Here is a 13801-nt window from a genome sequence, read left to right as displayed (position 1 = left end):
TGTCCTGGCTTTTGCCCCCTTTGCAGTTGGCGCGTGCCCACCGCCCCGCGCCCGGCCTGTCTCCACTGCCTGTGGGCTAGCGCGTGCAGAGCGTGCTTGTGTCCTGAAGACGAGTTCTGGCGGAGGGCACCTAAGAGGACGCGGCTCCCGGGGTACCTCAGCTTCCCAAAGCCTATGTTCTTACCCCTAGGTTTTCTGGAAGTGTTTCAGACAGGGAGAGAATGTCTGGTTTGTTTTCCCATTAATCTTTATCTCATTTGTAAAAGGAGGGGCTTCTCCTGGACAGACCTAGTTTCGTGAGCAGTTTATAATGGTCAGTTTTATTACAAAGGTCAGCAGACCTGTGGTAATTGGCCACCTAAGACGGGTGAAAAAAAAATAGCCGTTAATACTTCTATTAGATTAGACACTGGCAGTAAGTAAGTACATGTGTCTATTTCACATGTACATATGTATTAACATGTGTTACATATACATGATATTACATACATTAACATTTTATATATGTACATTAATATTAACATATATTAATGTGTTATGTGCACACATATGTATATTGTACACACAGTCATTCAGTCTTCATGATGCCCAGTAAAATATATGATACAGTTACCTAGAAAGTACGCAGCATTACTGTTCCAGTTTTTACAGAGGAAGAAAATAAGGAATTCAGTAATCTGCCCAGGGTCACGTGCCCGTAGTGGAGCCAAGAAAACACTATTGCCACATTTTATGTCCTTAAGTTACAGTGTCTGAGGGAGATAGCTTTCACAACGTCCCAGAATCATTGCTCTGCTTTTAATGCTGAAGCTTTTTTTTTTTTAATACGTTCAGAACAAAAGGCAAGCAACTTTTGCCCAGTTCTTTGGCTTTGTAAACATTTGTGTAAAATTCGCAGGTGAGACTGCCTTTCTGATATGGCTGCTTGTAATGAAGTGATTATGGAGTTTGTTAAAACAACATGTAGTTGGAAAAGTGTTTTGCCTGAAATGATTGTGTCCTCTGTGAGGCCAGGGAGCTGGCTTTGGTTTCTTCACGGAGCACTGAATGTTTCTGAGGCCTGCGTGTTTTAAATGTTTCACCGTATTTCAAGTAATTGCGCTCGTTGCAAAGCACTGCCGTTTCTAAAATGTTTAAATGGCTTTGATGTTAAAATTCATTACAGTCATCCCCGGACTAATGCTACTTTTCATTTTTATTTTTCTATCTTACATGTACCCCCATCCCATTTCAGATTCACAAGACAATCTCTTTAGTAGACCCAAATGAGAAACGCTAAATATACACCTCTAGTTAAATTTACTTTTTAATGTTATGTATATATTTAACCAGTTTTGACAGTGGAAGATAAAAGTAATCGTAAGAACAAAGATTTCGTCACCATTTTTATTTACAGTTTCAAGGTTTTGTAATTTCTTCTAGTCTTTGACATCCTAGAAACGTTAACTTTTTCTCTTTTTAACCATCTTGTAACATGCTCTAGTGATCTGAAAGTTTCACCGAAGCAAGCTGAGAGCTGCTTGCCTCTCTTCCCCCCTCGCCTTTCTTATATGTAAAAGGAGGCTGTTGGACTGAGTATTCCCTGTGGTCCCCTCCCTGAGCTGGAAAACACGGTTTCACGCTTCCTTCTGGAATCACGTAAATTTTGTTCTCAAGAGTTGAAGATAAGCCCTGGGGCTTCCAGGGTGTGCTTTCGCATCTGCAAGGAGGCCTCTGACAACTTCCCTCCTCGCCGCAGTGTCTGTCCCCTAACCCTTTCACGCACACTCTGTGAAGTGCTGTCTGCATGGCTTGTGGGTTTCCTGTCATTTCTGATGCTTCTCTAAACGTTTGAAGTGTTGGGGAAAAGACGAGACGGAGAATCTTTTATACTATGATGGGAAGGCCTCCTCCCCGAAATGAGGTACATAAAAAACGCTCCTAAGTCTTGTCCAAGAAAAAATCTTAAAACCCCGGTTATGCTGTCTTTCCTGCAGGATGACCCAATAGGAAATATCAACCTGGCCATGGAGATTGCCGAGAAGCACCTGGATATCCCCAAAATGCTGGATGCTGAAGGTAAGATGGAAGCTGTGTCTGCTGACTTACAGAAGGTCCACAGGCTATCTGTGTGACAGCCACGCACGGGGATTTGTAAAATTTATAGCCACTTAGGATCCCTGAAAAGTTTCTGTCATCGGCCTCATGAATATTAGAGAATTTCATGTGTAGCTTGTTGAGAATTATTTTTCAGGATCCTGCTCCCAGTCACACCAGCAAAACTAGTGAAAGGATTTGGTTAAAAGGTTTGTGGCAAAGAAATGGGGTGCTCTGGTTTGTGGTTTTCAATGAAAAGCTTCCTATTTTACTTTAAACAACATAAGTCTTTTTTTTAACCACATAGAAATTTACCAAATAAATCTTTCTATGAAGGGCTTCTTAAGATTCCACAAGGAGTAAAATCTTTCTTTTTTTTTTAGATGAAGTAAAGTTGATTTACAATGTTGTTAATTTCTGGTGTGCAGCATAGTGATTCATTTACACACACACATATATATAGATTCCTTTTCACATTCTTTTTTTTTTTTTTTTTGCTTTTTTTGTGGGGGGGGGTAATTGGGTTTATTTACTTATTTTTTAATGGAGGTGCTGGGGATTGAACCCAGGACCTTGTGTGTGCTAAACACATGCTCTACTACTGAGCTACACCCTCCCCTACTTTTCATATTCTTTTTCATTACTTTCCTTCTAACTAGAAGTTACAGAATTTGGAACATTCGGCCATCAGTCACATTTATTTTTAATTAGTTGAAATTAACTGTAGTTTAGTTAGACCTGAAAGAACCTGGAAATATTTTGCGGTTTCATATACTTGTGCCAGGGCGGTTTCAGTACCTTTCCTGCCCTTTGTCTGGGATGAGCTGGTGTGAGTTTGCCCCGGCACACAGTTGGCAGCTCGGATACCTGCGGACGGTCCCCTCACTTCACTGCTGCCTGAGTCACTTCTCCCTCTGCATACTCACTGAGGACCTGCTGGGAGCCAGCCCAGGCTGGGGCCTTCGGGGAGGTGGGGGGGTGATGAGAGGTAGAAGGTAGGCCCTGCCCTCGGGGAGCTCATAGCCCTGAGTCTCTTGTTAATATTATCATCCTCCAGTGCTTTATTGCTTCTGCTAATCAGCATTGTTGGGGAGAAGCGAAGAACTTGATGGTACTCAGCTGTCAGCCTTCTGTTCCTCCTCCTTTTTGGTGACTACATTACGGCTGCCCTAACAAATTACCACCAAGTGGGCGGCTTGAAACAACAGAGGCTTGTCCTCTGACAGTCCGTGCACTGTGACTCTGACATCAAGGTGTTGGCAGGGCTGTGCTCCCCCTGATGTCTGCAGAGGAGGGACTTGCCTTGTTTCTTTGGCTTCTAGAAGCCCCGGGTGTTCTTTGGCTTGTGGTAGCTTCACTCCAATCTCTGCTGTGTCGTCGCATGGCCTTCCCCTCTGTGTCTGTCTCTGCGTCCTTTTCCCTCTCCTTGCAAGGACGCACGTCCTAGTGGATCAAAGGCACAGCTTAATCCAGCAGGACCTCCCATCAACGCGAGCACGTCTGCAGGGCCCTGCTTCCAAGTCAGGTCGCGTTCGCAGGGACTGGGAGGTAGGACTCCACCTGTCGTTCTGGGGGACAGGATGCCGCCCAGTCAGGGACCCTTCAGTCAGGACTCCCATTCTGCCCATTTGTGCACCCAGCCATCTTACCAGATGGGCGTTGCTGGGTGCTAACACTTGAATACGCTTTTCAGGATCTACTTATGGTTCTTCAAAAACTCTTAAGCAGGGAGAAAGGCAATAACGCGAAGAACAGAGAAAAAGTTGCTTTTCCTCCTTGTCCATCTGTCCTCTCTAAGGCAAGGGTACATGTGTACACTCTGCCCTTTGACCTTTGCACACAACAGAGAACTAGGCAGAGTTCACCATCTGAGTTAACAGCTGGGACACTGAAGAGAGGAGAAAACGGGCGACGTTTAGTAAATTCATTTCCACTTTGTCCAGGCCTCCCTGATTTACTGCAGTTGAGGATGAGCGCTCCGGCAGGTTAACGGGTCTCCCCTGCGTCTGTGCGTCCTGGTCCGGCTGGCCGTCCTTCCTGTGCATCCCCCGAGGCTGGCCGGCTGTGTCTGCTCTCCATTCCTCTCCTCCTGCCTTGTGGCACATCCTGGTCCACCCTTACTTTTCTTTCTCTTTCCTTTTTAATGGTTCACAAAAAGTTTTGCTTGCTGTGTTCTTCTCTTTGTAATTCCTGTGAGCGTCTCCTGGAGAAGACGTACGACCTTGCCAGACGTGGGTGTGGGGCGCGCTGCGCTGCCACTCACGCCCCAGCGGGTCCGCCCCCTGTTAATTACCCGCTGTGTCCGCACGCCCCACCCCCTCAGCCTCACACCAACGCGTGTTGCCTCTGCGGCTTTCACTGGGGTGTCCTGCCCCGTCTCCTCCCCTCAGACCACTGATGCCCTCGACCAGCCCCCCACCCCCCGCTGCTGTCGCCCTTACTTCCTGTCACTTGTGATGGTCTCTGGACCCCAAATGGGGATTTTCAAGCGGCTCATTGGGCTACTCTGACCTGTTCCCTGTAGTAGCAGCTGGTGGAAGTCTTATCCACCTTCCTCATCTTACCCGCCTTCCATACTTTCAAAAGGTTATGGGAGTTTTTGTCTGCTCTCCTCCACATACCTTTCTTGTGGTGAGCACCAGGGGTAGGTCTGTGTGGACTCGCAGACGGGACCTTTGTTGAGCCCTGGGCCCTCCGGGTGTCCCTCCCAGGATAGGGGGTCTCTGGGCACGTGCTGTCGTGGGCACCTTGCAGAATCCTGGGTGTGGACGCAGCTCACTCGCTGGCTCACGAGCGTGTCCGTCCTGTGCAGCGTCCCTGAGGTTCAGGGTCGGGGCCCAGGGACACGCAGAGGCCAGGAGGGTGGCTCGGGTGGCTGTCCCTGTGCTCACGCTGGTTTCTGCTCTTCCTGTGCGTGCGTCTGTCTTCCTGTTCTTGCCTCCCTCAGACATCGTGAACACCCCGAAGCCCGACGAAAGAGCCATCATGACCTACGTGTCCTGCTTCTACCACGCCTTCGCGGGCGCGGAGCAGGTACCCGCCCGCCCGCCCGCGGGCCGCACCGCCCTGGTGCATGGGTTCCAGCTGTGCGTGTGTGAGTGTGTGCTTCACGTCTTACCTTGGGCTCTTCTCAGTGTGTCATGATGACCTAATACAGCAAGTTCTAAACCGAGGATACTTTTTTCTTAACAGCTTTAACTTAGTCCCTGAAGTGTTGTTCCCTCTCTGTCCTTCTAAGATCTTGCTCTCATTTCATTAGTCAATTGTGGGAAACATTTGTGCTTTAGGGAAAAGCAAGGGTCATGAAAACTGAGCCACACTGGCTGCACGGTAAAGGGGGGCTTCAACAGGGAGGAATGAACCACTTTCTGCTTCCCCTCTGCCTGGAGAGTGTCTTCCCCGTTCAGTGGTTTGTCAAACATCTTGCAGGACTAATTTTACTTTACCTGAAATAGTGAAAGGATAGCAGTGCTAAAACCTCAGGAAAACCATTCACATTCCTGGAGGCAGCCTGAGGGACGCTGTGGGTGGGTGTCCCCTGCTCTCCCCGTGGCCACCTGCTTCTGCCTCCTGCCCCTTCCCGGATCCAGAGCCCGGCTAGACTGGGGTGGACAGGGGTGTGTATGACTTCTGTGATCTCTCTTTTGTTTTAATTTTTCTTTTGGTGGGGGAACGTAATTAGGTTTTATTTATTTATTTAATGGAGGGACTGCGGATTGAACCCAGGACCCCATGCATGCTAAGCACGTGCTCTACCACTGAGCTGTGCCCCCCCCCCCCACCGATTTCCGTGGTCTCTTTAAGGCCATCACCAGAAGGTGGTGATAACCGGAAATCAGCTGGTCTTAGGGCTTCCGAGGCGAGGCTCTGGGCCAGGCTGCAGGCTGGACGGGCAAGTTGCCCCTCTCTTGGTTGGCCTTGTGGTCGTGGTTTAAGGCACTGGCTGCGCTGCGCTGCTCCCGGCCCAAAGCCCCCTCCACAACATGATGATAGATGATTATTGATACCACAGCAATGACTCGCATGGGTTAAAAAAGTTTTAAGTGAGTTCTACTCCGTGGAAGGACCCCACCGAGCACGCCCTGCGTCTCCATTTCAGGAGAGGGTCCTTCCGTGAGCTCAGTGCGGTTATGGATACCTTCGGGACCCAGCCCTTTTGGCTTTGATGTCCCAAGGCTAAAGCTGTTCAGAGCTCTCTCCCCGATGTCCTGGGGTCAGGAGAGCTCAGGTTGGTTGTTCAGGGACCGGAGATTTTGCTTCCTCGACCCCCAGATTCCTGCTACTAACCTGCTCGATGTTTCATGACGTGTGCGTTGTTGACTAACGCTGTCTCCCGTTATCCCTGCAGTAGACTCAGCCTGCCGTGTGAGTCTGTGTGAAAACTGTGCCCGAGGTGTGAGCTGACCCATCGTGTGCCCCCGCCATGCGCTCGTCTTGTCCGCCCGAACCTGGAATCCGCACCCCGTCCAGCCCGCCGTCCCCGCATCGCCCCGCCGCGCCCGCCGTGTGTCTGCCCGTCCCCGCGACAGAGCCGTCCTGTTTACCTATTGTGTTTTACAGGCCGAGACAGCAGCTAACAGGATATGTAAGGTTCTTGCTGTCAATCAAGAGAATGAGAGGCTGATGGAAGAATATGAGAGGCTAGCAAGTGAGGTAAAGGAAATGGGTCCCCCAGTCCTGTCCATCCCCACCCCGGGGGCGAGGCCCAGAGCGTGCCCACGGATGTCAGTGTGTTTTTTTACCTTTACATTCGTCATCTCAGATGGAACAAAAGTAGGAAAGTGCACTTAGAACTCAGGGGACCATGACTGTTGGCACAAAGGTAGTCCCCGTGGTCTCTCCGCCCACGGCGAGGCACAGAGGTAGTCTGCGTGTTTTAAGAAGTGGGACGTGATTCCATTCTCAGCTCTGCACCTCCAGGGTCGGGCTCCCCTAGAGGACATCGCATTCCTTGTTTGTTTTTTCCTGCTTCACTGGCTACTGACATCACACAGGGTTCACCCCACATTCAGAATCCCGGCTCCACGCCGTGACCCAGCGTCAAAGGAGCTTGTCTGGACTGTACTGAGACGTGGCTCCGCCCTGCGTGTGTCTGTAAATATCTAGGGGGACCTACAGGGAAGACAGAGCCCTCCGTCCCAGATAGCTGAGTGTCAGTCTCCAGGATGCCTTTCTGCAGCGTTTCAGCCAGATTCTTGGGCCGACGAGCACTTCCACGTGGCTCTTCCTTTTGTTCTCCCACGAACACAAATAGAAGCCGTCTCGTCCCTGCCACTGCACCGCCCGTGCTCCCCATGCTGGGTGTGGGCTGAGTGGCGTCCAGGCCACCTCCTCTCTGGGCTGAGATTCGTCACAGTGACAAAGCCAGAGACCAAGGCATCCTCTGACTTAATTTAGCTGACCTTTGGCCTGTGCTGGGCACAGCATCAGGGCACTTGGCATAAATTTCCCAAGACATGGTGGATATTAGTCCAATCTAAAGATAATGTTTATATTTGCTGCTGCTGTGGGGAGATTTTGTTTGGCAGCATTGTTTGTTTAATGCCAGTGACCGACTTCAGGGTTGAAGGATGCCCAGGACCGAGGACAGTCGGTCCTCAGTAATTGCAGCCTTCCTTTTCTTACTTGGTCCTCATTTATCCTCCTCACACCCTAAGACTGTGCAGGGCACTTGTCAGACCTTGGCAGTAATTCAGAAGGCGGTTACTGCGTCCTCAGACGTCACTCCCATTTTCACTTTTTTTTTAATGGCGGTCCTGGGGACTGAACCCAGGACCTCGTGCACGCTAAGCACGCGCTCTACCACTGAGCTACACCCTCCCCCCTGCCGTTGTCCCTTTCATCATGCGGCTTTCATCATGCTAGCTATTCAGTTAAAATACACTTTGGCCTTGAGTCTGTCCCAGATTTAACAATACTCTGGTCTAGTAAGTAGAGGCACTCACTAGATTTGAGCTTATTTAAAATAGAAACGCCCTTTAAATTAAACCCAATTTTTTCCCAATTTTTTTTAACACCACATTTCCACCATGTCAGGTTTGGGTTTTTGTTTTTTCATTTGAAAGCTCCATCCAGCATGTGTCTGCTAATGTCTGGTCCCTGAGTTCCCTGTAAATGTCCCATTTTTTGTAAAACATGACTCGTGCTGACTCTGAGTCCTCGGCCAGTGCATGGTGTCCTGGGGTGATGGCGAGGGGCCCTGGGTGGACGCTGGGATTTCTGTTGGAGCCGCAGTGCCTGGAGGGGCCTCTCTGCTCCTTTCTGTCGGGGCTGTTTCAGTCACACGTCTGTGATTTTAGGAACATTCGGTCCCCCTGTTACAAACTGTTAGTTGCCTCTGTTTTCTAATGGTGGGGAGGTTGCTGGTGTTTTCAGCCCTTTGCGTGTGTATGTGTCTTGTGAGCAGCTCCTGGAATGGATTCGGCGCACGATCCCCTGGCTGGAGAACCGGACCCCTGAGAAGACCATGCAGGCCATGCAGAAGAAGCTGGAGGACTTCCGGGATTACCGTCGGAAGCACAAGCCGCCCAAGGTGCAGGAGAAGTGCCAGCTGGAGATCAACTTCAACACCCTGCAGACCAAGCTGCGGATCAGCAACCGGCCGGCCTTCATGCCCTCCGAGGGCAAGATGGTGTCGGTGAGTCAAGGCCCTCCCCGACGGGCCGCTGAGACGGGGGCATTGGCCGCTCTCTTCAGTTCCTGGATGTAGTTTTGGCCCTGCGGCCGCTCCATGCTGGACGTTCTCCTCCCTGCCCTCCTGCAGTTCTTGACTCCTCCCTGCTGCTGCTGGGGTCCCCCGCCCAGGGCAGACCTCTCGCAGACGCTGGCGACAAGTGGTCCCTGGGCTCCTCCCCGCCTCCCACCTCCCTGCCTGGCCGTGCCCTCCCCTGCCAGCTAGACCAGCCTCTAGATGGGCACCAGATGACGTGCCCTCTGTCCCCGTCTCACCTTCTCCAGGCTTAGTCCTGCCTCCATCTCCCTCTTGGCACCATCAGTTTCTCCTGCTCTGCTGAATCCTTCACAGCCACTCAGGAAGCGCTCTGGAATCTGCCAGACGAAAATTAAACCCTTCTGTGGCTCCGCGTCTCCCTGGAGCAGCAGCTGCCCTCTCTCCCACTTCCCTCTGCAGGAGAGTGTCTAGGGAGACTTCTTCATGGTGCTGGTGCTCAGTTCCTTCTCGTTCCTTGACCCCTTTCAGCCCTCAGCCTGCCGTACTCCGGCTGCCGCCCCCGCCCGCGCTGACTGGTGTGGTCAGAGTCAACGGCGTCCGAGCGGACGGCCCAGTGGCCACTTCGATCTTCATGTCCTCTGCAGCTGTAACCATTGCCTCCTTTCTGAAACCCCTTCCACTTTTGGACTCAGCTGTGTTCCTCCCGCCTGACTCACGAGTCCTTCCAGTCGCTGCTCAGAGCTTTGCCGCCCCTGCCCCGGCTGCGGTGGCTGGTTCCTGGGCTGGTGCTGACCCGCCTCTCTGGCTCCACATCTGCAGGTGATCCCGCCCAGCCTGTGGCTTTAATCACCAGCTGTACCACCAGCATCTCCCACATTTTACATCTCAAGCTCTGATTTCTCCTCCGTGCTGGGTTCACACACCCGCGTGAATGTCTCCAAAGCACATCAGACCTCACAAATCCAAGTGTCTTCCCGCACTGGCCTCGGGCTTAGTAAACAGCATCGCCACCCCCTAATTACCAAAGCCCCAAGCCCAGGTGTCACTGCCGATCCTCCCTTCCTGTCCAGGTCCTCAGCCAGTCCCACTGGCTCCACATCCAGATTACATTTTAAGTGTGAACCCTTCCCTCCACCTCTGCCCTCGCCTGTGCTCAGCCACTGTTCTCTCCTCCAGCCCTGCAGCAGTCCTCGTCCTCACTCTTCTGGTTCTTTCTCCCCCAAATTCATTCTCTTACACCAGCTGCCATCATCTTTTGAAAACAAATCAGTGTGTCCCCCTTCTCCTTAAAACCCTCCAGCGACTTCCCAGAAGACTTAGAAGAAGATCCAGGTTTGCTATCCAGGATCAGATACGCTCTGACCCCACCCCCACCCTGGGGACCACACCCCGGCCGCTCTGCCCCTCACCCACGGTGCAGCGGCACTGCCCCCTGCGGTCCTGCCCCTCCACAGGCCTGTCCCCCTGCTTCATCACATCCCTGGCTGCTTCTGTCCCCGAGGTCTCGGCTCAGATGCCACCTCCTCAGAGGGTCTCCTGGTCACCTGCCTGAAGGAACCGTTCCCCCTGGGCTGTCAGCATCACTGAACCCTGGTTTGTGTCTCCTCCGCAGGCATCGCTGTCGGAAGCAGTACTCACACTGGTGGTTCAGTTCCTTGTTTGTCATCTTTCTCCCCCAGCAGTCGTGGAAGCCACATGGGCGGGGAACTTGCCAGGCGTGGTCCACTCGTGTATAAAACCTCTCGCTGTGCCTGGCACCTGCGTGATGCCCAGGAGGCAGCTGACCGCTGGCCGGCTGGGTGATTGAGCCCGGTCACCGAGCAGGAGTCACTTTGAGCTGAGTCACTTTGGGGCTTCGTCTCGCATAGCCAGGACACCAGAGCCCTGTTAGCCTGTGTCCACATCTAGGGGAGCATCCGGTGTCTGTTAGCTGATGAGAATGACTATTTGTTTTCAAAGGGCCTGGTGAACATGAAGACGTTTAGGAACCAAACAGTTGGCTGGTCATTTGGGGCAGGTGAGGGGCTCAGGGGGCAAGGGAAGGACCAGAAAGCACAAAGGGCAGTGCTGTCAGACGTCCTGGAGGAGATCTGTAGAGCAGGCCCGGAGGCCAGAGCGTGACAGTGCCCTTCCCCTGCCCTCCCCCGTCTCAGGACATCGCGGGCGCCTGGCAGAGGCTGGAACAGGCAGAGAAGGGTTACGAGGAGTGGCTGCTGAATGAGATTCGGAGGCTGGAGCGTGTGGAGCACCTGGCAGAGAAGTTCAGGCAGAAGGCGTCCACGCACGAGACCTGGGCTTACGGTGAGTTGGCGAGATGCGGAGGGGCTCTCAGAAGATCCGAGCTGTGCTGCGGACAGAGCCGCGGTGTGTGGTGAGCACCCTCCCAGGCACCTGTGACCCACCCACTACCCCATCTGCTGACACTAGCTTCTGCCAATAGAATATTTATTAAACACCACAAAGCAACATAATTTCCCACTTAAGAGAATCTGCTTGTTGGGGGAGGGCACAGCTCATTGGCAGGGTGTGTGCTTAGCCTGCACGAGGTCCTGGGTTCGATCCCCAGCACCTCCATTAACAAATCCATAAGGAAATCTTAATTACCCTCCCCAAAGGAACAAAAAGAAGATCTGCTTGGGAAGGACGGATGTGAGATACTGTTTTCCGTAGTCTTAACGCCTTTATTTCATGAGCTCCATCTCCTTTCAGGCCTTGCAGACAAGCCTGTTACCATGGTCGTAATACGTTTTTGGCTGTCTGCTGTCTGCTGAGCTTAGAAGCACAGAACCTTCTCCTCATCACGTGGAAATCTATTTTGAGGAAGGCCAGGGAGGTTCCCCCGTCCTGTGGGTTCCTCTTGCTGCTTGATAGTTGCTGTCCCACAGCAAGAGGGTCACAGGCACAGACGTGCAGCTGGACAGGCCGGCGTCCAGCTCTGGCACGTCCCAGCTGTGTGCCGTGGACACATTCTAACCCCTCGGGGCCTCAGGGTCCCCTTCAAAGTGGAGCGACAGCCACACCTATCTCACAGCGTTTTGATGAAGGTTTAATGGGTTCACGTTTATAAAGCATTTGTATTGGTACCTGGCACAAAGGAAGAGCTGTGTTGTCATCATTACATACGTGAGCACTTGCTTTGCACTTCTAGCTTTATAGAATTAAATTCTTAAGGGTCATCACCAGGGAATAAACATGGGCCCAGTGAGAACCACAGCAGTTGCTTGATTTAAGAAACATTTATGGGGAAATAGGTGGAGGTTCAGAGGGGAAAATTTCTTATATTATTAGGGGGGAAAAGCTCCCACAGGCTGCACTTAACCGCAGGGAAAAAAAGCTTTCAAACAAAGAGAATTGGGAGAAAGGGTGACTCCTCGGGCAAACAGAGTACACGTGTTTTATCTAATAATCGCAGGTGATTCCTGTGAGCTAGTAATTACTAACAGCATCACACAGGAAGGTGAGACACATGTTTCTCAGGCTTATTTAGAATGTGCTCATCAGCCTGCTTTCGCCCTGTATGTGTAGACATGCGCTTTCAGAACCCAGAGGGATCGGGGTCACATCAGCAGGGGGGCAGCCGGCACCCCAGGCGAAGTGCAGCCCCTGCCACCCATCCTCCTCTCCCCTCCTCTTGGTCCTTAGGCGTCTTCGAGGTCCCCAGGGACTTGGCGGGCGCGGAGAGGCTGATGGGGGAGCGGGCACTCACACTCTCCCGCCACCACTTTTGCAGGCAAAGAGCAGATCTTGCTGCAGAAGGATTACGAGTCGGCGTCCCTGACCGAGGTCCGGGCTCTGCTGCGGAAACACGAGGCGTTCGAGAGCGACCTGGCGGCGCACCAGGACCGTGTGGAGCAGATCGCGGCCATCGCGCAGGAGCTCAAGTACGTGCGGCCGGCCGAGGTGCAGCCCTGGGGCTGAGCCAGGGCTCCGGGAGGGGTGGCAAGAGGGGCTCCCTGTCCTCCCCAGTCCTAAATTTAGAGCCCAGCCAGAGGGCCCTGGGGTGGAATGTGGCCTGCTTCCACGTTGGGCCTTGGGTTGTGGCTGGACCCTTGTCCAGAGCATCCCAGCCCCAGCACGGCAGCTCCGTTTCCGGGACGATGAGAAATCGGCCAGAGGGCAGGAGAGGCGGCCGCACCCAGGCCTGGGGTGGGAGATGGGACCAGGCTGCCGGCCAGAAGCCGAAACCAAGACCCCTCTCTTGAAGACACATTTCAACCCCACTTCCGTTATCATCAAAAGTGCTGTTTCACTTTCCTGCTCTTTATTTTATGGGAGGCGCTGGCATGAGCTTGACCCCAGGCTGGTTTAAGCCCAAGAGGACGTTGCCGGTCCCGGCAGGTCCAGGTGCTGCCGCTGGCTGTGGCCGCCCCTGGGGAGAGGGGCCTCCCTGCAGAGTTCCTGTGCCTTTTTATCCTTATTTTTTTTTTTTTAAGACCGTCGCTTCCTTTTGGTAAATGCCAATTGTCATGCCCTCCTCCTTTATGCCCTCATCATAAGCACTGGCACATCTGCACAGGCGTAGAGCCTGTCACACAACGACTCGAAGAAAACCAGCCATAATGTTTATTTTGAGATGTTACCTTTTAAAACTCCTGTGTTCCTCATTTTTGACGAGAGGAAACTTGTTAAGAGGCTCTTACTTAGCCTTGCCCAGTTTATAAATTCCTAGTTCTCTGTGGTCTCTGTACCCGGTTCCTTCCCTGTCCGCGTGGCCTTCTCACTTCTGCTTCTTGAGTGTCAGGTGTTTGCCTGCTCGTGACGAATTACTCACAAGCAAAATAAGGGGATGAAAAGGAACTCAAGCGATTTAGTGCTCCATCGTAGCTCCCGTGGTAACTTGGAGTGGTTTTAAGTGTTGTCCATAAAATTTAAGTAATAATTTTATATAATTATTACTCCTGGGAAACCCCAATGCTTATTTCTTCTCATAGTCAAAAGAGGAACCATATACAGAATTTAAACCTGTATGCATCTTACTTTTATTATTAATCCCTTTTTCCCTTTTCTGAAATAACAAATCAGTGTTTGTGCAGAAGTACAAAAAAAATTATATGC

At 51.9% G+C, this 13801-nt stretch overlaps 1 protein-coding gene across 1 annotated transcript in view; it reads left to right on the top strand.

The window, feature by feature from the left end:
* The window catches only part of ACTN2 (actinin alpha 2), a 62544-nt gene that overhangs the window by 33845 nt on the left and 14898 nt on the right, over positions 1-13801 (top strand). The window contains exons 7-12 of the mRNA XM_010979770.3: positions 1977-2058; positions 5024-5109; positions 6637-6729; positions 8483-8713; positions 10900-11047; positions 12477-12627. Of these exons, the coding sequence (XP_010978072.1) occupies positions 1977-2058; positions 5024-5109; positions 6637-6729; positions 8483-8713; positions 10900-11047; positions 12477-12627 (791 nt within the window). The remainder of the gene's footprint in view (positions 1-1976; positions 2059-5023; positions 5110-6636; positions 6730-8482; positions 8714-10899; positions 11048-12476; positions 12628-13801) is intronic.

The sequence above is a fragment of the Camelus dromedarius genome, chromosome 8 (genome assembly GCF_036321535.1).
Source record: "Camelus dromedarius isolate mCamDro1 chromosome 8, mCamDro1.pat, whole genome shotgun sequence".
Lineage (NCBI taxonomy): Eukaryota > Metazoa > Chordata > Mammalia > Artiodactyla > Camelidae > Camelus > Camelus dromedarius.
Note: the sequence above shows the minus strand (reverse complement) of the source record. Positions and strands in the feature narration are given on the sequence as shown.